This window comes from Paramisgurnus dabryanus, chromosome 8 (assembly GCF_030506205.2).
Source record: "Paramisgurnus dabryanus chromosome 8, PD_genome_1.1, whole genome shotgun sequence".
NCBI lineage: Eukaryota > Metazoa > Chordata > Actinopteri > Cypriniformes > Cobitidae > Paramisgurnus > Paramisgurnus dabryanus.
The window spans coordinates 37,655,282-37,679,679 of record NC_133344.1 but is presented as its reverse complement, the minus strand read 5'-3'; the positions used below and the strand labels follow the sequence as shown (position 1 = coordinate 37,679,679).

Here is a 24,398-nt window from a genome sequence, read left to right as displayed (position 1 = left end):
ATGTGGTGAAATACTTTTAATAAATCTCAACACGTATGGATGATAATCTGGATATAAGGGATCAACCCATAACCCTGTTACTGTCATTATTTTTGTTATTTAGTGTGTGCTATAAACACTATGATCAGCTTATATTCAAAGAAATCATTCATTTCGTGATCTTTTTTTGCAGTATTGTGCGATTATTATGTGATTTTTAGGTTACACAAACAATTTCAAAATCCTTTATCATTGAGTGCCCTTCAGTACGATTCACAAAAGTGTCCCAAGTAGGCATCATGTGAAGTCCATTCAAGTGTTAACAGTCATATATCTGTGTAACAAGAAAGGTCTTTGCTGTCAAATGTTGGGTCCTTTACAGTGATTCCACATGGACTTATCTGAAGATAAATCTGGTGAGTTTCATTCAGCTAGAGATCTGCCAGAGTTCATCTTCTCAATGTTTTGAGGACGTGTGGCATGTGTCCTGTATGTCGGTCTGATGCTGCATCCACATCTGTGCTTATCACAGTGGCTGTAGTTCGGTTGCATTGTGCTCTGTATATACACAAGAGATAAATGACAGTCAATAAATTCGGCCAGGTTACTCCAGGTGTGACATCAATTGTGATTGACCTGATGGGATGTGTCTGAGAGACATCACATAATTGTGTGGGTTTGACCCCAGGGAGCATACACCTTAAAAATGGCTGGGTTATTTTTAACCCATGCTTGGTAAATATTGAAAAGAAAACACACTGCTGGGTTAAAATTGACCCAATGATAGGTTGTTTTGATCCTACTGCTAAGTTATCATAACCCATGGTTGCATAACAACAACCTGGGTTGTTGAGTTATTTTTAACCCAGCATGTCTTCTGTCCAATATTCACCAATATGGGTTTAAAATAACCCAGCCATTTTTAGGGTGCACATACTGTTAAAACATATAGCTGCCCTGCTGAAAAAAACAGCATCAAACCAGCATGGAAACTATTCTGGTTTGATGCTGGTTTAGCTTGTGGTCACCAGCATACCAGCACCAAAATACAACATATGCCGGTCTTGCTGGTATGCTGGTTTTTTCAGCAGGGTGTTGATGCACTATAATGCCAAATGCATAAATGTAAGTGTAAGATTAAATGTGTTTTATTTTTACCTGGTAAGTGTCTCTTAATGCACCAGGCTTTGGCGTATCGGTACAGTTTATTCAAGAGCCAAACACACAGCATGAGAAACGCGGCCAGTGCCGCCAACACAATGATAAACACGATCAGATACTGTATGTCCTCATACAGCACCTCTGAAACACACATACAAAGACAAGTCAACCAAATGATAAACTTTTTTACTTTACATGACTATTTTTCTAAATTTAATTTCATAAATTTGTTTCCTAAACTTGGTCATTTTACATCAGTGACTTTTCAGAGGTATTGACTAATGCTAATAATTAAATTATTCCAAATATCAGCCGATATATCAGACACAGTGCTTTATCGGTCTACCACTGTTAATCCAAACTCTTTCTCCCAAATAGAAAAGAAAATCTCATTCAATTTTTACATTTATTTTTTGCAGCATTGACTGCATTCATTACACTCAAGCAGTCAATGCTGTTATCCAAACCCCTGTAAATAAAGATGATCCAATATCACGTATTCCTTTATTTATAGAAAATATAATGTGTGTCAATAGCTACAATGTGGCCCATGGCAGTTAAAATACAAATCTAAACACTCAAAACATAGGGGAAGAAGAATCTTTACCCTACTGAAAAGACCAGCTAAAACCAGCCTAAGCTGGTCTCCCAGCCTGGTTTTAGTCAGTTGAGCTGATGTAGCAGGCTGGTTTTTGAGGGGTTTTGGACCCTTTTTACTGGGAAACCAGCTGACCCACCAGCTTGACCAGGCTGGAAGTTTGTCCAGCTTGGCTAAGCCTGTTAAGATGAAAGTAGCTGGTTTAAGCTGGTGGGTCTAGCTGGTCTTAGCTGGAAGTAGCTGGTTGACTGGTCTTCCCAGCCTCAAGCTGGTGGGTCAGTGGCAAAACCCCTCTAAAACCAGCCTGCTTAACCAGCTTAGGACTGTTTTTTTTAGTAAGGACATAGACTGCATACAGATTTTTGGAAAGACGTGTAGGCTACTTGTGCACAACAGAGAAAGGTGCTCTGGAGAAAAATCACACGCACAGTGTTGCCACTACTTCATTTAATGTATTGGTGCAAGTTACAAATTCTAAATTATTAATTTATTGAAACAATTTAAGTTGCAAACGGTTTTTATTGAGTTGTCCAGACTCATTGTGTGTAACTTATGTGTTAGTTTGTTTAAAACCTTATATAAGTTTTAGTTACTCAATGCATTTAGATTGATAACCTATTTTTTTCATGTTTCAGGTTTCCAGCATGCTTTGCATGGGACTGGTAGTAAGTAAATGTAGAAATATGGTGTTGAATTTTTAATTAAGATGAAAATACAAGAAGACTGTACTTTTGGTATTTAAAAGAGTTTCTGTTATGTTACCATTGTGCGGAAGAGTAGAGCATTTGCTCAAGTTAAGAACAGACTCAGCATTATCTTACATGCTGTTTCAATTAAAAATGCATTTTGCTAAAAATTAAGGCTAAGACTGGTTGTCTTCTGCCGTGTTGTTAAATAAAAAAAGTTAAAATATTTTTAGTAGTTTTGTGTAAATCAGCGTCCACGATTGAATCCAATAAAAAAAATTGGAAATAAATAAGTTAGAACAACTTATTTTTTATGAGTATTCAACTTGTTTTAACACAACTCAATATATTGTTGGTGGAACTTAATTCAAATTTGTCTTAACTCAAAATAATTTATGCAAACTGTTGCGTTATTTTGTTGTTGTTGTTGTTGTTGTTGTTGTTGTTGTTGTTGAGTCCAAGCTATTTTTAGAGTGCACAATACAAAAGTAAATGAAAAATATGAGTTTAAAAATATGTTTGTGTTCATATAAGATTTCTGTATGCAAAAAGAGAACTAACTCACCTGTTACATTCAGTAGCACACCTGCGTCTTTGCTGTTTCCAGATGGCTCCGTTACAGTGATGATATAATAACCCGAGTCTTGTAGGCGTAAGTGTGATATAGTGAGTGAGCCATTAAAATGGGTTTCCACTCTTTCTTCATAGAGTTGTGTGATATTGATTAAGCCACCGGGTATCCAGGTTGCAATCCTGTGCTGCTTGTCTATGGCATTGAACATCCATTTGATTGTCGGTATGCCGATGCATTTGAAATCCACGGAGAAAAATGCACTTCCCTGAATTGGAGCTATGACAGCGTTGCTCTGGACTTGAATGGTAATGGCCTGAGCTGCACACACACACACACACACACACACACACACACACACACACATAAAATCATTTTCAGTCAGTTAATATTTACCTTCCTTAAAACTAGGAAGTCACCGGACTTCTTTAGCTACTTATCAACTTATATGATAACACATTACCACACAATAACAAAAAAGCAAACAACTGACACTGACAGGGTTTTCAGAGCGATTAATGACACTAGAAATATAGTTGTCGTAAATACCATTAAATGGACATTATTTGGAAAGGCTCACATCTATTGGCTGATTATCTTAACTGATAATGCAAATCATAGCATAAATATCTATATGATTTACTCTATAAGATAAACAAGATGCTGTGGCAGTAACTGATGTATTAGAAACTCTGTGTCAGTGTGGAAAGATGGGACAAATAACTGACAAAACGCTTCAAAACTGAGCTGACGTATTTAACAAATCAGCCTCAACAAAATCTGTGTTAGCTGAAAATAATCTCTGTGTGTGTATTCATCTACCCTGCCCATTTCAGTTTATTTTGATGGTCCTCTTTTGACATTTTGTTCACTATAAGTAACACAGCACCTACCAAGTTTCATCATTACAGTATAGGGTTACTATCATGTACTTATAAAGTTACTTCTAGTTAAATGTCTGTTTGATCATCACAATAAAGTTTTCAGCAGATATTAAGCAGATAATATATACTGTAATAAGAGTTAGTTGACACGTAGTCAACAGAATGTCAAAGGGGACCGTCTTATTCCCAATCCATCAGGGCTTTAAATACAAATAAATCACCAAACAAGAAATGTGAAGTGACAAAATGAGAGAAACAGGTTTGGTGAGTGAAGTACTCTTGAAACTATCACATCAGATTTCAATATACGTGGCAGGGTTTTTTTTTTAGCTGTTGAAAGATTCTTCAGTGGTGAAGCTTTTTAGAGTTTGTAAAGTTTTCTTAAAAGTTATTATTAGGTATTGAGATATTGCACTGAAAGAAACACTTTCCTAGCTGATAAAGTTTAGAAACCCAACATATCTGCACACATTTATATTTGCTAAAGAATTGCTTTTTTATGACTCATACAATCTTAATTTCCAGATATTTATAGGTCGTCCATGATAACGTGGAATGTGTTTACATTACTAACGTTTCAGATATTCACTATGTATTGATCTTGATAACATTTTGTGTGTGTGTGTGTGTGTATCTCCTATACACATTTTTTATTTGTCAGATTTTTCTGTTTTGGAGACAGATTTGTCCCTAACAAATATCTAAGTAAACACACACACATTTGGTTGTACATGCTGCCTCACATATAGTTTTATTGCTTTTGAGTTAATGATATATTTTTATCTCCAGCTCTTACAGAAAACTATGCATTTTAAGATATTAAAACATTACTATTTTTATTGAGAAGACCTCAGCTAACACACACAGATAGACACTTACTGTAATGACAGATGGAGAAGATGAAGATGAGTATCTGTGTGTGGTGAATGATAGAGATCCATACAGTCTTCATTAGAATGATTCCTCCATATATATTTACACACGAGTAACATGTGATCTTCTTCACACCTCTCTCTCGCTAGACTTTAACCCTTCACTTTGGTTAGCTGATCGTTTCCTCATGTTACACTTTACATGTCCAATGTTGATCTTCTTTCGTGAGCTGTTGTCTCTTTCTCATTCACTTTGGTGTCTTTCATTTTTTATCTGTCTGTTCTGTTCATTCACATCTGCAGGACTCCACCGATACCGATCAGACCGGTTCAACAGGCTGTGACTAAACAAACAACACACACACACACACACACACACACCTTGCCTTGTATACTGTACTGTGCACCGCCTACTGTTACTGTATTATTTAAATAGGCACTACCAAACATTTTGCGTATTTGAAATGTCATCTGTGCCTCATCAACCTCACGTCAAGTTATCTGTGAATTTGCAGAATGAAATACTTTCCATTTTTAATCCAATGTCATGTAAAATTGATGAACTTTTGTCAAATAATGGGTGAAGAATATAGGCATGATTTTCTGATAACTAAAATTTGATATGCATTAATCACATTGGACATGGAGTTATGCTTTGCATTGTGGGATACATCTTACATACAAAGGTACAGGGATATGAATAATGGATATGTTTGCTTATGACTTTTGCGAAAATCACGATGCTCTCTTTTCTAGTTATGTGGTAAAATTGGGTATTTTTAAAGAGCCCCTATGACTTTGCTAAAGAAAATTCTATTTTGTGTATTTTCTGTAATATAATGGGTTCGTATGGTTAAAAAACACATTATTTACCACATACCGTACATTTTTGTTGCTCCAGATTTCCTCGCCTTCCTCAAACGCTCTGATGTTGTACAAAGCTCATCGTTCTGAAAAGCACCATGTCCTACGATTGGCCAGCTAACTAGTACGTTGTGATTGGCCTGAATACCTCAAGTATATTGATTACTACCTTATCAATCAGAGCTGAATCTGATCTAGAAAATGCAGATGACCAAGCTGATCAATCAAATTTGCCACGCATCTTGAGCAGAACATAACAGATTGGTAAGGTAAAGATACTTAAACATAAAACCATGTCTGCATTTGTGATCGCAAAAATGACAAACAACAAGCGCTACTTTAAATGTGACCCTGGACCACAAAACCACTCGTTAGGGTAATTTTTCATCTGAAAGCTGAATATAACCATAGTTTAATGTATGACATGTTACGCAAAAACGTCAGTTTGGAGCCAAGGCATGCGCAGAAGGAATCGTCCATGGAGCCCGGTGGGCGGAGCCGCGTTATCAAACTTCCGCACAAACGCTAGCACGCCCAATTCAACCACGACCCTTGAATGTCTCATTTGACTGGCTTGCTAAAATAAGGTAAGTTAAATACAACTCATTTTGTCGGTGTGAAATAACACAGAAATCGAAAATGAATAGTTAGTTATATCTTTAATCTCCCCTCGAAGCTCCGACAGTCCGACAATTGAACATATATCAGCATGATAACAACTACCAACTACCTTAAAAGACCAAAAACATCTTTCGTAACATTTTTAAGTGCAATTTTGACCTGAATCTGGTTCGTTTGCATGAAGAGGACAGGGTTTATGACTTGTACTGCAGCCAGCCACCAGGGGGCGATCAAAGAGCCAGTAACTGTATGAGGCACACCCGGGAAAGAACTGAGTTGGCAAAGCGAAGTTTGTAGGCAAGTATTTTGATCGCATCCACTCACAAAAATAAAGTCTTTACATACTTAAGGAAGAAATTTACTAAATATCTTCATGAAACATAATCTTTACATAGCCTACCACAGTGGTTCTCAAACTGGGTCCAAGCCTTCAGGGGGGCCGCGAGATGGTGCCAGGGGGGCCCAAGTTTTATGACATTTTATAAAATACATTAATTTATCATGAATTCTGTGTAATTAAACCTAAAAAATAAGGCTACTAACCAACAGCACTACTTTGTATAACTTAATATGTTTTGTTTAATTAAAATGTTAAATTTAAGAACAGTTTTTGTCATAAATTTTCTTTGGGGGGGCTGCGAGGTAATGCACCGTAAACAAGGGGGCCGCACGCGAAAAAAGTTTGAGAACCACTGGCCTTACATAAAAATGATTTTTGGCATGAAAGAACAAACATCATTTTAACCCATGCAATGTATTTTTGGCTGTTTCTACAAATATACACGTCCGATTTACAACTGGTTTTGTGGTCAAGGGTCACAAATATGAAAACATAGGCTACTTACAGAAGTGGGCGTAATTATGATAATGTGCATCTAGTTAACTGTTGCCTACGATCCTTACGTTCATTGTAGTGCAAGAAAAGAGATTTTAGTTGGAGACGATAACCTGCGTTATCGTAGACTTTGGGATTTGTAACTTTGCAGATGGTTAACATGTACTAACACACACTTACACACACACAAAAACAGTAAAACCATGAAAATGAAAATAGGGGTCCTTTAAAGCATAATGACATATCACAACAGAACTTGACATGGTTCACTGGTATCTCTGATGGTACCTGTGAAGTTTGGCTCACCTTGTGGTAAAAGGATAAAACACCATATATAATATTGCCACACTTAAAAGTTATTTGGCCAAATGTCATCTGACCACTTTATTTAGATTTTTTGGTTAATGCAGTGCACAATGGTAACAAATTTGGTAACAAAGGTAACAAAGAGTCTTAATTCATCTTCATGAGTTTAAATGACAATGAAAAGTCATCCTACAGTGCTATTTTAAAACAGTTGGTGATATAATTTTGTACAGTTTACAGAAACTCTAAAAAATGAAACGTCTGTTATCATATACTCATTATTATTTTGTTTAAAACCTATACTAAGATGACATGAATGTTTTGTAAAGCATCTCTGTTTGTGCTCCACAGATGATTTGTTGAGTTGCACTAAACCTAAATCTCATGATTCTCTCCACTTATATATCAAATGCTCCCCTGTCAGAGGAAAAAGACATCATTCACAAACATTGAAGATGATATTTATCATTTGAGTAGTTGTTTTTTCACATATTTCTGTACATTTAAAGGTCCCACATGTTGGAGTGCGTTAGCTTGGTTCAGGCCATCCGAGGTTGCTGAAACAAACAATGAGTCGTTAAGTGTGAGCGTGTGTCCAGTACTCACTCGAAATCCATAGCTGGGTCAAATATGAACAAACACAACCGTTGGGTTGGTTAAAATTTAACCCAACTATGGGTTAAAACATCCCAACCCATTTTTAAGAGTGCATGAATGTTATGTTAACATTTCAAAACACAGTATCCTTGTCAAAAAAATCCTAAAAGATTCCAATAAGAATTTCTATTATATTTTGGAACTGTTCCAATAGGATTCCAATAGAAATGGTCTTATAGTACAAGACAAAATATCCTATAGGATAATTTCTTATGAATTTTAATGGGATTCAATTACATTTTTGTATACCGAAATATTATTTTGAGTATATTTATAATAAGGGTCCATGAAGACTCTAAGACAGGGGTAGTCTTAGCCTCAGACATCACGCCCACAGACTGTTGGCTAAACGTCTGATGTTTATCGTACACTTTTTTGAAAACTCTGTGGGAATGTCGAAGTCATCTTTGTTGGTTGAAATAAACTGGATTTCCATGAGACGCGAGTGTCGCGATTAGTTTCGGTCCCTGGAAAACAAAGCTCTGACGTTCCATTGAGGAAGAGAATAGTGTTCACGTGGATAATAATGACGAGTTATCATGATCAGCTAAACATTTGATTTTCAAAAATATGCAAAGTTCGCGGCATAGACTCTCAAAAAGACGTCCAAGAGTTTTGCTTGAGGCAGTTAGTGGAGTCAACAAGTTCAGTTCTCCTGAATTGCTTGTAGGTGTTACAAAATGAAGAGATATGCTGTCGGATGTTTAACGAGAGCGTCTCATTGGTGTGGCTGTTGATGAAGTGCATTAAGATGCTATTCGGTTGCGGCTGGTTATTTCAATAACTGACTTGTTGCCAGCCGGTTCGTTATTGTGAGGAGTTCGAAACGTGACGGTAGAAGAAACAAACTGTGATTGTTTTTTTGACATGTCGGTCAAACAGCTCGTGGGCGGGCTTTGCCCAGAAAAAGCAGCGAAAAACACCAGACCAGTATTGAAGGTCTGGCTACGTGAGACTAAGACAGGGGTGACCAACCCTGTTCCTGGAGATCTACTCTCCTGCATATTTTAGTTCCAACCCAGTTTCAATACACCTCACTCTGATTTTTAAAATGCTTGATTGCCAGGTTCAGGTGTGTTTGATCGGGGTTGGAGCTGAACTCTCCAGGACAGTAGATCTCCAGGAACAGGGTTGGTCACTCACCACTGCTCTAAGACATACATTTATTTTTACTTTAGCATGAATTAATGCTGAGTTAATGCATGTTAAATGAACCGACAGCAGCACATCGATGTTAACCACTTGGGTTTCTAGCCTCAAGCTCATTTTGCTAAGAAATCTTATTTGTATCGTCATAACACATTTTACTGATGATGATGATTTGAGGCTGTAAATGTAAGGATTTAAATTGATCATGGTACCTGATTCTTGTTCAAACAGGTTCCACAGAGACATCCAATGAGTCCATTGAGTATCTGTGCCAGTAATAACAAAGCCTCCAGTGAAGCAATACTGAGCAGAATTGAAAACAGGACCACATTCCAGAGCACCACATTCTGTGGCCTTTCACATTCTTCCCATAATGTCTGGTTAAACAGGTAACTCTCTCTGAAGGAAGAAATACAACAAAAACAAGCCTTTAAAAGGTCTTCTAAAATAAAACCTAAATTTTGATGACGTATGCGGCAAAAAATGACAAATGACCAAGGGCACAGCTTTCTAAACGAGCGCAGCTCCTCTTTGCATACACACCAATTATTTAACTTGAGAATACATTAACCTACTATTATATAGGTTAACTTTTATGATAGATTTATGTGCTTTGTGTACTGAAGCTTATACACAAGTTGGCTTTCATACAAGAACATAGTGAACCTATATGTTCCCACCAGGGCCGCCTTAACCTAATGTGAGGCCCTGGGGCTGAGAGGTTTTGGAGCCCCCCCCATACCCTCAATTTATAGTCTCATTAAAAAAAAGTGTAATATAATCTACATCACAAAATGCATTAGTTTCTTTAAATACATACAACAATGAGTTTTCCTTCTTTGACCCAGAAAACACCATAATATCATTATTAACATGATCACTGAGCCCACTTGAGCATAAACACAAGACACTTTATTTAACAACCACACAGCAACTTGTGGTGAAAATAAAACCAAAATGTGTGAGAGTATATATGTTTATAAGCTTTATGTTTATATAGTTTTTGGAATATACAAATTTGCAGAAAATTGCCACTCACTAACTAAATGCAGCACAGTTTTAAAAATATAAGAAGTTAAAGTTAGTTTTAAAGTGAAAATGCATTAATGTTAAAGCTCGGATAGGTAATGTTTGAGAGCTAGCAAAATTAGAAAATGGCACCTCTTCTAAGCTACACCCCCTCTCGTTAGCACTCCGTCCAAAGCTACGCCCCCACAAACATGAACGCGCATCCACAGTCGGAGTCAGCTGCAGGTCACAGGAAAACCGAGTATTTCAACACATTATAGGCATCAACCAAACGACTTCATGTCTCATTCACCTGTAACTCAACTGATTTACACCGACAGAGAATCTAATGTTAGCATTGGGCTAATACTAGCTACAAAAATAGCTACGTTGCCTAACGTAACATTTATCATGGAAATAACAAATCCCCCGAAGCAAAACAAATTATTACCTGTTCAGCAGAAAGACCGCAACCTCTGCATCGCTTTTCAGGCCCTTCAGCTCCCTCAGTTGTCTCCACCGTTCAAATGCTCCACCGATGTTTACGCGAGTTTGTCCTCTGGCTTTATCCAGTACCTGTTTAGTTGCAGCCTTTTCTGCCTCAGATTTTCTTTTTCTAGGTTTTTTATTGGGCGAGCAGTTACCAGCAAAGCTGGCAGTGGTAGTTTTGGCTGCTTTTTATCTTCCATTGTGCCGGTGCCGCAAACTCCTGCTTACTCGGTGTAGTGTTCAGGGTGACGATGACGTGATTAGTGCACGCAGGGCAGCGCGCGCAGTGGGGCTGGGCCACGAGACATGAAGGCATCTGATTGGTTCTTTACACACGCACCGAATGGCAGTGATTGGTCGGAGTTTTTACTGTCCTGCAGCTGCTACAGAGGTCTGATTGTTTTCATTCCGTTTTCTGAACACATAATGTATTGACTACTCTCAGGATAGAAGGACCATTTCACCCAGTATAATAAAAAATGTATCTGAACAGGATTACCTATGCTAGCTTTAACAAAAGATACGTCTTTATAGACAGAATCTTGTTTTTTAATCACTTATTTATTTTGTAGGCTATTGAAGATATAGTATGCATTGTATTTAGTATTTATGCATCCTACGCATGTAAAACGAACACGTATGAATATGCACAAGACAGACAGGGAACATACATGTATATAAGATCTTTAGATAAGGACATTGTAAATATGAATGGTGCGATCAGGGGATGATCATTAGAGATGGTCTTGTCGCGCTTTGACTTGCACATTTACCATTGCGTCGTCTTTCTAAACCAACAGATGTATGTACTATGAGCTAACATCGCGTCAAACTACATCGCAACAGCTGCGCACGCGTCACTGATATAAACACGAGTAAACTTAAACTTTATAACAACGAACAACATTAATATGTTCGGGTACTAATTTCTTTATTTAGCGGTACAGTATCTTGCGCACAGTTGGAGAGACTTCTGCATGCCAGAGAAAGCACGAGCACAGAGAGAGCAAACGGGCGCGCGCGAAAGAGAGAGAGACCTGCACCTCAGTGCTTATTATGAAATTTCAGAAATTACTCTTTCATTTGTTGGTGGATTATTTCCCGTTTCTCTGTCACACTCAGTCGGAATGCTACGTTGACAACGCTCACATTCGCGGAATAGAAAAATCTGTTACGTCTGATATTTTATTTCACGGTAAGTTACCACGGACCAATCAGCAGCCATGTAACGTGCAGTTAGAGTGATTGACAGATAACCTGACGAGTTACAAAACAATATGAACGTGAACTTGGGAGGCCCCTGAACTTGAGAGGCCCCTGGGCTTCAGCCCAGGTAAGCCCGTGCATTAAGGCGGCCTTGGTTCCCACTGTGGGACTGCCAGTGTGCAGTCAATAAAGCTAAACTCCAAACCTCAGTGACGTGGATTAGTGAACACAGAAACTTTCTACCGACTTTGTATTTTCTTATATTTCTCCACAATCTGGATAAGCGGTTGAAAGGGACATGAAAGAGTTAAATGTCACGTGATCATGGTGGAGGGTCACGGGATTACCTGGAAATAGGAATATTAGTCACCTGTTCACTTAGTGTGGTAGCGAGAGGGGGTGAGTCAGGACGATGTATTCTTTGTTGACCATATTTACATATTAACAACTTTTAAACCTGAAGAAATATCTGTCTGTGCAATAAAATGGGACTATTAACAGCTGTTTGCCTCACTGATAGTTCATTATATGCGTCGCAAATGCATTGAGTTCGGGCTTCAGCCTCTCAGCGGCCTTTTAACAACGTAAGGTAGCCGCTACATTTTGTCAACAAAGATCTTCACTTCTTGGCGGACGCATCGCGTCACGGAGTACAGGATTCTGCTCAACTGAGATGAAAGCAAAGATTGAACATCGCGTCACGGAGTACAGGATTCTGCTCAACTGAGATGAAAGCAAAGATTGAACATCGCGTCACGGAGTACAGGATTCTGCTCAACTGAGATGAAAGCGAAGATAAAACGCCAACGAGAAACGTCAAACAAAGCTCCGAAGAGAAGCACGCAAACAATCACCGCATAGGTAAGCCTGTTGGGCTTTTTACCACTGAGCTGTGCTGTTTTGAGAGCGCGCTGTTAGTGTTCGGAATGTTGTTTATCCATTGGGGATGGTCGCGCGGTTGTTTTGTTTGTTGTTTGGCTTTAGTTGGTTTTTGTCCAGAGCTCTGGTGTTTGAAATAGGTTGTTTGTTAATTCGTTTGTTGTGAAAAATAACGTTGCAATGTTTTCTGGAAGTTGATGGTGTTTGCCTAAGTTTCGTTGTGATGCTTTGAGAAGTTTGAAGTAAATTGTGATTGTTGTTGATGCGTTGGAAAGCACACAAACATGAGTGAAGCGAGTGCTGATGACGTCATGGAGGGTGAAAAACGAGTATCCAAACCCACTGTAAAAGTCTTGGCAAACCACATTGAAAGTTTGCAAAAGCAACGAAAAACAAATGTGAACAAAATGAAAGGATTGATTCCAAAGATAAAGAATTTGATGACAAGAAACGAACACAAGGACACAAGGAGATGCATTGGGTCCATATGATGAAGATGAAGTGCAGAGCAACCTTTATGGTGTAATGAGAAAGCAAAACGAAATAACAACACTTTTGTTAAAACAGCAATGTTTGTCATCCTTGCCCAAAAGAGATCTGAAAGTGTTTGATGGCGACCCTTTTCAGTATCATGCATTCATGAGAGCCTTTGTGAACAGTGTTGAGAGTAAGACTGATAACTATAGTGATTGCCTGTATTACCTTGAACAATATACTGTTGGTCCACCAAGGGATTTAGTACAAAGTTGTCAGCATATTGACCCACACAGGGGATATGTGAGAGCCAAAGATCTGTTGCACAAACATTTTGGAAATGAACAGAAAAATGAACAGATCTGCTTATATGAATAAAGCTCTGTCATGGCCTCAGATCAAAGCTGAAGATGTTAATGCTTTACAGGAGTACAGTCTTTTCCTTAGAGGCTGTGGTAATGTCATGGAGGAGGTACAATATATGTGTGAGTTGAATATGCCAGCAAATATGATGATTATTATAAAGAAACTCCCTTACAGACTTCGGGATAAATGGAGAACAATGGCTTGTGAATTACAAGAAAGACGCAACCAACGAGTTTCCTTCATTGACATTGTCAACTTTATAGAGCATCAAGTCAAAGTGGTAATGGACCCAGTGTTTGGAAATATACAGGATGATCCTGTAGCCAAGAATAAGGATGTGAAAAGTAAATTTCTTTCTCGTCCTGGAATAAAACGAACCAGCTTTGCTACCACTGTGATTCCTGCAAGCAAAGGGAGTGAATCTGAAAAGACAGGAGAGGTAAAGGTTGGTCCTGATAAGAAAAAATGTCTCTTCTGTGAAGGTGCACACACATTGGGTATGTGTCCTCAGTTGGGAAAGCAATCCCACAATGAGAAGTTTAACTTCTTAAAGTCAAATAGAGTTTGTTTTGGCTGTTTGAGCATTGGGCACATAAGCAAAGAATGCAGAAAACGTCTTTGTTGTGATGTTTGTGGTCTTAAACATCCCACTTTGCTACATATCTTTCCAAAGGAAAAGACTCTTGATACAACTGAGAAGAAACCGAAGATGGCAGTGAATGATGTTTTGATTTCCAGTGGTCTTACTGGGGCTGGGGACTATGATTGTAAACTCCCAATTGTGCCTGTACAGATCAAAGCAAAGAAAGGCAGTAAAATTGTTACTACTTATGCCTTTTTAGATCAAGGGAGCACAGCTGTGTTTTGTACTGAGAGTTTAATGAAAAAACTTAACCTCACAGGAACCAAAGTGTGTATACTCTTAAGAACTATGGGACATGGGCGTAGATTTAGGGTGGGACGCTAGGGACATGTCCCTAGCAAAATTCAGGAAAGACTGAATTGTCCCTAGCAATAATTTCGACCAAACAATTAATCTGTATTTATATATAACCACTGATGTCCGTCTTATTCTTGTGTTTTCTATTTTTTACTTATTATATTTTTTTCAGGAATCATTTAAATGAGATTAGAAATCTTTCGCAATCCCGTTCTGTAAAAATGACGCTCTATGTGGTACACAAACGGTTAACAGCTTTCGTTCTCTGCAATGCCCGCCTCCGTAACTCACATCGCTAATATGATTGGCTTTGCATTTCTTTAGTCCCGCCTCTCTACTCACATTGCTAATATGATTGGATTACCATTTCTTGAGTCCCGCCGCTCTAACTCACATCACTTTACGTGTGATAGGATGGTTTCACTTTGTACAACGCGCCAATATTCACTCAACAAGACACGCGTGATTATTCGGGCTACAGGTAAGTGAGGAAGAAAGTATTATTATACCCACTGTAACTGTTTCATGCACAAAAAAAAGTTGTGTCACATAATGATTCAAGGACAGTGTTTTCACCAATACACGACAATCCCATGTTAACCTGAGGAGTTGCAAACTTTTGTCAACCTTTTATAAATGGGGTAGCAAGGTTATTTAGGTGGTCCCTAATCCATGAAAGAAAATAACCCCAACATGGTAAAAACATGAATTCATGTCATGATTGCTGAATACTTTACATTACTGCACTGTGGTTATTACTTGCACAGATGTAGACATAATGTAAGGTTGCATTTTAAACTTAAAACTTTTTTCACACTGATTAACTGTCTGTTAATGAAAAGAAGATTTAATGTGAACTACAGAAACGTTAATAAATTGTGTTCAGGAAACAGCATGATATACATACACCTACTTCAACACTGGGATTTTTTGGCAAAATTAAATGAAGAATTAAATATTACTTGCATATTCTTCATTGTTATAAAGTAAATATGGATTCATATATGTTACAATGTCATTTTCTTTTTTTTTTGACAAAGACTTAAACAGTTACTGTTTATTAGGCTCTAGGACATAACGAATTGTTTATTATAGTACATTAAATTTGGGATGGCACCAGGGGTGGCGAGTCAGATGTCACTGAGTAAAGTGCATACTGAGTTGTCTGTTGTTTATGTCAAGTAAACGGTGATAAACAGTTTTTGCAATGTGACCATTTTATTTATGTCCCCACCAATGCCAGAATCAAATCTACGCCCTTGCTATGGGACAAGAAAAGGTTACGAGTAGCTATGCTCTGTCTGAAATGGAGGTAGCAGGATTGAATGGGAATGACTTTTGTGAATTGCCTCGAGTTTACACCCAAGAAAGTATGCCTGTTCACAAGAGGAATATACCTAAAGAAAGTGACCTGCAAAGATGGCCCCATTTAAACTGTGTTCATTTACCTGAGATTGAGGCAGGGATTGAGCTGCTGATTGGAACCAATGTTCCTAAAGCTTTGGAACCATTGGAAGTTATCCGCAGTGTAAATGATGGACCCTATGCAATCAAAACAATGTTAGGATGGACTGTTAATGGACCACTATATGGAGATACTAATGATGTAAAGGATTGTGCTCAAACAGAGGTCATGGTCAATAGAATTTCAGTTCTGAATCTGGAAGACATGTGGCAACAGCAGTTTAAAATGGACTTCCCTGAATGTATCCAAGATGAACAAACTAGCTATTCAAGAGAAGATCAGAAATTTATGGAAATGGTGACAAATTCTGCTAAGCTTGTTGATGGGCATTATGAGATCGGCTTACCTTTGAGGAAGAGAATTCATATGCCAAATAATCGGAGAATTGTTGAACAACGTGCTTTACACCTTAAGAAGAGACTTCAAAAGGATTCTGTCTTTCTTACTGACTATAAAGATTTTTTGAAGGATATGGTTTCCAAAGGTTATGCAGAGCAAGTACCTGCAAAGGATTGGATGCGTAGTGATAGGCAAATTTGGTATATCCCGCATCATGGTGTCTACCATCCCACAAAGAAGAAAATCCGTGTGGTGTTTGATTGTGGAGCGAGTTATCAAGGAACATCACTTAATGCTCAACTCTTGCAAGGACCAGATCTCACCAGCTCACTCATTGGAGTGGTGACGAGATTTAGAAAAGAACCTGTGGTGATTATGGCAGATATTGAGTCAATGTTTCATCAAGTAAGGATACCATCTGAGGATGCTGACTTGTTAAGGTTTCTTTGGTGGCCTGATGGGGATTTAAGCCAAGACCCTACTGATTTTAGGATGTTAGTGCATCTATTTGGAGCAACATCATCTCCTAGCTGTGCTAATTTCGCTCTAAGGAAATGTGCAGATGATCATAAGGAAGAGTTCAACAAGGAAACAGTGGATACAATTCTACATTCTTTTTATGTTGATGATTGCCTTGTTTCAGTTGCTACTGTTGAACAAGCGATGACATTGTACCAGGAACTTGTATCCTTATGTGCCAAAGGTGGATTCAAGCTAACAAAATGGATGAGCAACAGATGTGAAGTCATGGCAGTAATACCTGAGGATCAAAGAGCAAAGACAGCAAAAGACTTGAATATTGATCGGGAATCTCCATTAGTCGAGAGAGTGTTAGGGATGCAGTGGTGCATTCAGTCTGACACATTCAAGTTCAAGATTGTAATCAAAGATAGACCTATGACTCGAAGAGGAATACTGTCCATGATTAGCTCGGTGTATGATCCTTTGGGAATTGTGAGCCCTGTACTATTGTCTGCTAAGAAATGCACTTCGACGTTTCATTGCAAGACGTGGTCAAGTCAAAGAACTCCGATCAGACAATGGAAAGAACTTTGTTGGAGCAGAGCGGGAACTAAGAGTTGCTATACAGGGATGGAATCAGGGTCAAATTAATGATGTCCTCCTTCAGAAAGGTATTAAATGGTCATTTAATCCCCCGACTGGATCACATTACGGAGGAACCTGGGAAAGGTTAATTCGATCTGTACGGAAAGTTTTGAATTCCATTTTAAAGCTGCAGAATTTGGACGAAGAGGGTTTGCAAACGGTTCTTTGCGAGGTTGAATCTATTCTCAATGGTCGTCCAATCACCAAAGCATCCACTGATTCAAATGACCTGGAAGCATTAACACCAAATCACCTGTTGATTTTGAAAACTGTACCATCGTTACCACCGGGCGAATTCAAAAAGGAAGATGTTTATGCTTGTAAACGTTGGAGACAGGTCCAGTACATGTCAGACTTGTTCTGGAAGAGATGGGTTCTGGAGTACTTGCCACAACTTCAAGAACGTCAGAAATGGTCAAGAGTCAAACGCAACTTTAAACCAGGAGACATAGTGCTTATAGTGGACAATACAGCACCTCGAAACTCATGGCTTATTGGACGCATAATTCAAACATTTCCAGATAGAAGAGGATTTGTGCGTCATGTGCAAGTTAAAACTAAAACCAGCTGTCTGGAAAGGCCAATAACTAAGATCTGTCTTTTACAAGAAGCAGAAGACGGATAATTTTGTTGCCTGAAATTTTTTGACGACTTTTTAAAAAAATGTCAATTTTTTCTGCCTGACTTTTTTCAGGATTTTTTGTCTTTTGAAAGAAGAAATGGACATTATATAATGTAAATGCATTATTTATTGTTTTCCTGTCTAATTTATGGCGATGTAATTATTACTTGATAATAATTAGGGGCTGGAATGAAAGGGACATGAAAGAGTTAAATGTCACGTGATCATGGTGGAGGGTCACGGGATTACCTGGAAATAGGAATATTAGTCACCTGTTCACTTAGTGTGGTAGCGAGAGGGGGTGAGTCAGGACGATGTATTCTTTGTTGACCATATTTACATATTAACAACTTTTAAACCTGAAGAAATATCTGTCTGTGCAATAAAATGGGACTATTAACAGCTGTTTGCCTCACTGATAGTTCATTATATGCGTCGCAAATGCATTGAGTTCGGGCTTCAGCCTCTCAGCGGCCTTTTAACAACGTAAGGTAGCCGCTACAGCGGTCATGGCAATATTAGTCTTTTCACACAACAGTCTTGAGACTCTTCAGTGATATCTAGACCAAAAATCATCCGATACCCTTCACACAGTCTTTATGCTTTCCCAACACATTTACTAACAGGATTAGTCTGCCATCACTCTGTCATACCGTTTTTTTTGTGGGCGGAGCCAAACTGGTTGCAAAAAGTGACTGCTCCACAGTAGGGCTGTGAAGTGTTTTAGCATTATGTGATTTTTATGGATCCAGTGTTCTGTCGAAGTCTGATTCCTCTATGTTTCCCTTTAGTGCAATGTTTCTTATAGCGTTTTAATCGCGTTACGTTTATTTTTTAGATAGATAAAAAGTTTAAATGGCTTGGCTACTGATATGCATGTATGTAATGTATATGTATTGTTCTTTTTTTGCTAAATCAATTATTTTTACAGTCTGAATCGCTAAAGTACATATAAAAGCAACACTATCATGTATTATATATAATAGCGTTTATTAAATATTTCATAATTTTCCTGTTTTCTATTATTTCTTCCTTATATTTATCTTAGGTGTTTGTTCTAAAACTATTATAAAAGTATTATGTTTAAACATACATTAAAAAGGCCTGTTTATATATTAATAACACTTTACATCATGTGTGTGCTATATTTATATATGTGACCAGTCACGGAAAGTAGGGACACAAGTCGGATCTGGGGCATTTTGAGTTATTCATAGATTCTGAAAGTGCAGTTTCTAAGCTTTCTAACGATGTGTAACACATGGAAATCTGATAAGATTTGGAGAAGTTGTGGCCATTTGAATGTAACACATTCAAGAAGGAGAATGCTGAGAAATTTGAGAAAGAAAAAAGTTAACACTTTCCCTTTTCCCTGGCTGGAGAGACAATAGGGCTCATTTACATCTCATTTAGCTACGACATACCCCCTGTAAAGCCGAAGTCCGAATGAACAACATGCAAAAATAAACAGGACTGTTACATTTGTGGGGATCACAAGTCGAATCCAGTCTGTTTCAGATGTGTGAATCATCCAATGATTTTTGTCCACAAATGCGTATAATCCGTGAAATATATAGTCTATGAGTACATCAGATTTCGCATGAACTTCTGGTAATACAATATAATATAAAATTTGAGGACTATTTACATCGTAACATGTAAGGGTATATCAGATTACAGTCCGGTATTTGCGTTCCGTTAAACACATGAACCCGCCTTCAAATTTTGTATTTAAAATAGGGTCTCTGTGTAACTTATGAGTTTGACTTCATGCTGCGCTGCAAGACGTCAAAGTACCGCGAGAGCGAGTCGAAATTAAACTACTCCGTAAGATTTCTTGAAGAGCTCTCGCGGTACTTTGACGTCATCCGGCTGCGGCGCCCCATAAAGTCAGTGACGCGGCTGACGTACGATGCGGCTGACTGTTATTTGTTCCGCCCCAGCTTCTTTTATCTTTCTTTTGTTTTGTGTGCCCGAGCTTCATTTACAGTCTGGGGAGACGCACGCTATAAGTTTGAAAAAAATAAATAAAACTAAGCAAACATGTCTGAGGAACAGGGCAGCGCGTCACTACAAGTCACGTGACTTCACGCTCGAGCCGGAAGAGAAGACAATGCTGAATAAAGTCGTAATTCTTGCTATTTTTGGACCAAACTGTATTGTCGATGCTTCACCACAATCTCACTGACCCACCGATGTCACATGGACTACTTTGATGATATTTTTATTACCTTTCTGGACATGGAAACCGCACATAGATTTTCAATGGAGGAAACAGAAAGCTCTTGGACTAAATCTAAAGTTAAAACATCTTAAACTGTGTTCCGAAGATGAACGGAGGTCTTCCGAGTTTAGAACGACATACGGGTAAGTCATTATGACATTATTTTCAGTTTTGGGCGAACTATCCTTATTCAGCTGTTCCCTGTGGGGGCGGAGGCAAAAACACAAGCTTATACAATATGTAAATATACACACAGACAATGACGCCCCCCGCTGCACGCTAGAATCTCTTGAAAAACAAGCCTATTTCAACCGCAAAATGTACCCTTTTAAATATACATAAACTGCTATCTCAAACATGGAGAGGCTTCTTCGTGATCTCAACTAACAGATTCTGCAATAAAACGAAAATCACAAATTTTGAAAAAAAAACCTTTGATTCTCATTTTCTCGAAACTTGTGCTGCCGACTTGTGCCCCTGGTTTCCATGACGGGTCACATATTTATTAAGTATGTAAACATAATAATTTTAGAACAAACAGGAAGACATGAGCTAAGATATAAGGAAATAAAAAGAAATAATAGAAAACAAAACAATTATGAAATATAAAAAAAATTGTGATATTATTGCTTTTTCAGTAAAAAAACATTTATTCTGAATAAATTATAATTGTAACGTGATAAAAATGCTATAAGAAACACATGGAGGGAACAGACTTCGACAGAACACCGGACATCTTCTCTACTTATTTTCTATTCTAATTATTAAAAGATTTCCAGATGATTTCCTCGCTCCATTCTGTCCGTTTAAGGGCTTATTGTAATCATAAACACCTACGTTTATCTTCAAATGATGTCTTCGACGATGGTATTCTATAAAAATGAAAGCCATCTTTTTTTGCATTCTTATACTGACACTCAACAGCACAACAGGACATTTTCTAGTGAGTTATCTTGCTCTTTTCACTCGTGTCTAATTCATTTCCACTGTTTTTCTGCAACGGCATTGCGCGCGCATCTTGCAGTGACGTAACTGTGACGTCTACTCTGAATTGGTCTATTATAACTACTATATGTCTAATGTGTGTGCAAGAGTCGAGTGTTACTCTGTAGTCCGGTTTATGAATGGGTAGATAAAGATCCCATCTCCGGTGTCACACAGAGGACCATCCTGTAAACCAATGGCAGAGACGATCATACAGTATAGCGCTCCAGCTCCACCCAATGCAGACATCAGCATAGACACCATCATCTGTAACACATCATCCACAAACTCACTCAACTTTGAATAACAACAACAGCTTTCAAGTCACTGGTTGAGTTTGCAGGCTTGTGATGAGTAATTAGTCCTTAATTTAATAAATATATAATATAGTATGCATATAATATAGTTACTGTACTAAATTACACTTCATTATTACATTGAACTTTACTGTTAAATGATTTTAAAAAAAATTCAAGAAAGAAATAACTTTGTTGTTCAGACCTTGAAATGAAATTTTTTTACATATTTTGGTTAAAATGTGATCTAAATTCTGGTTTGTTTTTACATATTGCCATCATTGGTTCATCATTCTTGTTTATTTTTCAAAGATCTTAATAGCACTCTTCCTATATAACATATGATTTGAAAGGAATGGGGGGGGGGGGGGTAATAAGGCATTCTGCCTTATTAACACAGTTAGAGTGCTAAACAAATGCAAAGTGTCAAAAAAGCAGTTGATCATTTGAGTATTTCTGCCCAACACCTCCTCTTTACTACAAGTTTCTGAAAGTTTTTTTCAAACATTGGTACCCATTACATATCAGTGACCCCATATTCCTTTTATGGGCACTTTCCCCAGAAAAGCACACCCACATGTGAGCGAGAATGAGGACCTTATCTTAGGATAGGGTTACGTTGCGTTGTTTTCATGTTTATTTATCATTACGTGTGTTCCTTGGGGAACACTTGCAACACTTTCCTATTAAGTGTCTTTGTAAATTATAGGTATTTTCAAGTTAAATTTAAAGTAAAATGAAATCTTTCTCTACTTTATTGTAGCTGTTGTCATTTGACATGATGTATAAGATGCATAGCTCAGTGGTAGAGCATTGCATTAGCAGCGCAAAAGCATATGGGTTTGAACCATAGGGAACATACATGATGATTAAAAGACCTTGCATATACTTTGGGATGTACTGTAAGTTGTTTTGGATAAAATGCGTAAATGTAAAAGTAATTAAGATAACTTCAAAGATTACTAATGCTATACATTAGGAGAAAGGTGATACAGGTCAGCACATTTCATCAATTACTTATTCCAGAGCTGAACTTTATATAGACAAGACATACATGCATGTATATATCAGGTACTCACCCCACATCTGTTTGCACAGCAGTTCCCATCCACCCCTGCTGCTCGCATCACTGAAGCAGGCAAAAACACCTGCAACATACCACCGAATACATAAATGTTTTCTCTCATTACTCTCAGAAAGAAACCCCTCATAATACCAGGCCCTGGCAAGATCTATCTATTTCTTTGCAGTTCTTATTCTAGTTTTGTAAGAAAACCTGCAGATTTCTTTAAAGGAAAATTTCAGGATTTAAAATGTAAAATTCACCCTACACATTTGTTGGAAGCTGTAAGAATGATCAAATTATCCAGAGCTTCTCTCCTTCGTATACGCAAGGTATGCAAGCTGCGTAGGGCCCCGAACCACTAGTGACCCCCTTGCTCTAAAACTTCATGTGGCACTGCCCAGATCGATTTGGGCATGACATCACTCTGCAGCGAGAGCCATTCAAAACCATAACAAGCAGTACTTAAATTTAATTTGTTAGTCGGTCTGTGCAGCGCTGCATGCAGTTGACGCACCTAACAACACCCTTGATATATGGATATGGCTTTCTAACAAAGATATTTGTCTGGAACAGAACAAAAAATACTATTTCATTAGAAATGCCAGTACGCATCAATAATTTTTTTTTTTTAAAGAAATAAACACATTCAGTCATGCAGGCTGTTGTGTGACTCCTGTCAGCATCAATTAACAACACATTACGTCTAAGGTTTGCGTATTTAGGAAATTATTGATTTATTTAGGTATATTTAACACTGGAGTACACTTTTCTGCCTTAGTTTTTTAGCCAATTGAAAAAAAATTAGATTGTTATAGTTTTTTTGACGACTATTTGGTTTAATTTTATTAATATTTTTAATCTGTTAATTAAGGGTAAAGATTACTGGCTTTTCATAAAACACGTGTCAATGTTATAATTAGCAAAATATTCTGGTGAGTGTCACAGTAACGTCCATATTTCAAAAATATACAGCTGTAACACAATACAACGTGTTTTTAGTTAACATTTTGTTTAAAGGTTTTTAAGAACGTGCTGACAGGGCCCCTCACAACGTTGCTTAGAGCTTCCAGAAGTCTAGGATCGGCTCTGAAATGATCGAATGTAATAAATGAAACGAATGATGAAATTAAATTTCTGAGTGGTGGTCATTTCAGTTTACTAGAGTTTTGTGAGTAGAGATTCAGTGCGTGTATTCATAAACCTACCAACAGTCCACTGCCAATAACTCCAGGGAAAAACCAAATCTTTTCTGTGATTTCCTCAGTCCTCCACACCTCACCGTTGGGAAAAAACAGCAAAATGTTGGCAACTATTGATAAGAGACCCAATGGAAACAGAAGATCTCCGGTGCATTTAGCGCACTTTCCCGTACACATGATGGACGCAAACAAACCGATTTCTGCTTAACCTGGAAGACGAATTGGTTCAAGGAGAGGAAAACATGTTTTATGTATTGCATTTTGCAGGATTATTTCAATAATGAAGATATAAATAAAAATACTAACACTTCATTTATTACTATTAAAACCTACCTGTTTTACTTGAACTAAAATAGGTAAAAGTTTGGTTTCTTCTACTTGTGGACCTTTAGTTCCTTCAGTTACTTGCACATAGTTTGTGGAAAGTGTTTGCTCTCATGGGACCACAAAGTTAATGCAGCACATGCACAGGGGTCTGTCCCTGCGGTCAGTGACATTGCCTTTACAGAAAAAATCAATAAATAACACGAGGAACAATTTGAATATTAAAC

The 24,398-nt window shown here is 37.8% G+C and overlaps 2 protein-coding genes across 3 annotated transcripts; both read right to left on the bottom strand.

Annotated features, from left to right (window-relative positions):
• Positions 1 to 15: 15 nt before the first annotated feature.
• vstm5 (V-set and transmembrane domain containing 5) lies at positions 16 to 5,302 on the bottom strand. Its single transcript, XM_065281737.2, has 4 exons — positions 4,759 to 5,302; positions 2,990 to 3,316; positions 1,138 to 1,281; positions 16 to 537 (listed from the first exon to the last, which is right to left on the bottom strand). Exons 1-4 carry the CDS (start codon positions 4,829 to 4,831, stop codon positions 506 to 508), a joined length of 576 nt encoding a protein of 191 aa, XP_065137809.1. The 5' UTR covers positions 4,832 to 5,302; the 3' UTR covers positions 16 to 505.
• A 2,118-nt stretch (positions 5,303 to 7,420) lies between these two features.
• On the bottom strand, positions 7,421 to 24,336 carry LOC135771474 (transmembrane 4 L6 family member 1). 2 transcript variants are annotated; one of them, XM_065281731.1, is made up of 7 exons: positions 24,181 to 24,336; positions 23,854 to 24,056; positions 22,662 to 22,730; positions 21,408 to 21,553; positions 9,396 to 9,582; positions 7,879 to 7,934; positions 7,421 to 7,794 (listed from the first exon to the last, which is right to left on the bottom strand). In XM_065281731.1, the coding sequence occupies exons 2-6, from the start codon at positions 24,022 to 24,024 to the stop codon at positions 7,917 to 7,919; spliced, it is 591 nt and encodes a 196-aa protein (XP_065137803.1). In that variant the 5' UTR covers positions 24,025 to 24,056; positions 24,181 to 24,336; the 3' UTR covers positions 7,421 to 7,794; positions 7,879 to 7,916. The 2 variants fall into 2 exon arrangements, with proteins under 2 accessions (XP_065137803.1, XP_065137802.1); XM_065281730.1 differs by having other exon boundaries at positions 7,421 to 7,934.
• Between the last annotated feature and the right edge of the window lie 62 nt (positions 24,337 to 24,398).

Coding starts and splice junctions, on each gene's coding strand:
- vstm5 (XM_065281737.2), bottom strand. CDS start 4,831: ATGAAGACTGTATGGATCTCTATCATTCACCACACACAGATACTCATC. Junction 1,282..2,989: donor TGTGCTACTGAATGTAACAG/GTGAGTTAGTTC, acceptor TGTGTGTTTCAG/AGGTGCTGTATGAGGACATA. Junction 538..1,137: donor CATTAAGAGACACTTACCAG/GTAAAAATAAAA, acceptor GTGTATATACAG/AGCACAATGCAACCGAACTA.
- LOC135771474 (XM_065281730.1), bottom strand. CDS start 24,024: ATGTGTACGGGAAAGTGCGCTAAATGCACCGGAGATCTTCTGTTTCCA. Junction 22,731..23,853: donor TTATTGGCAGTGGACTGTTG/GTAGGTTTATGA, acceptor GGTATGTTGCAG/GTGTTTTTGCCTGCTTCAGT. Junction 21,554..22,661: donor GCTGTGCAAACAGATGTGGG/GTGAGTACCTGA, acceptor GATGTGTTACAG/ATGATGGTGTCTATGCTGAT.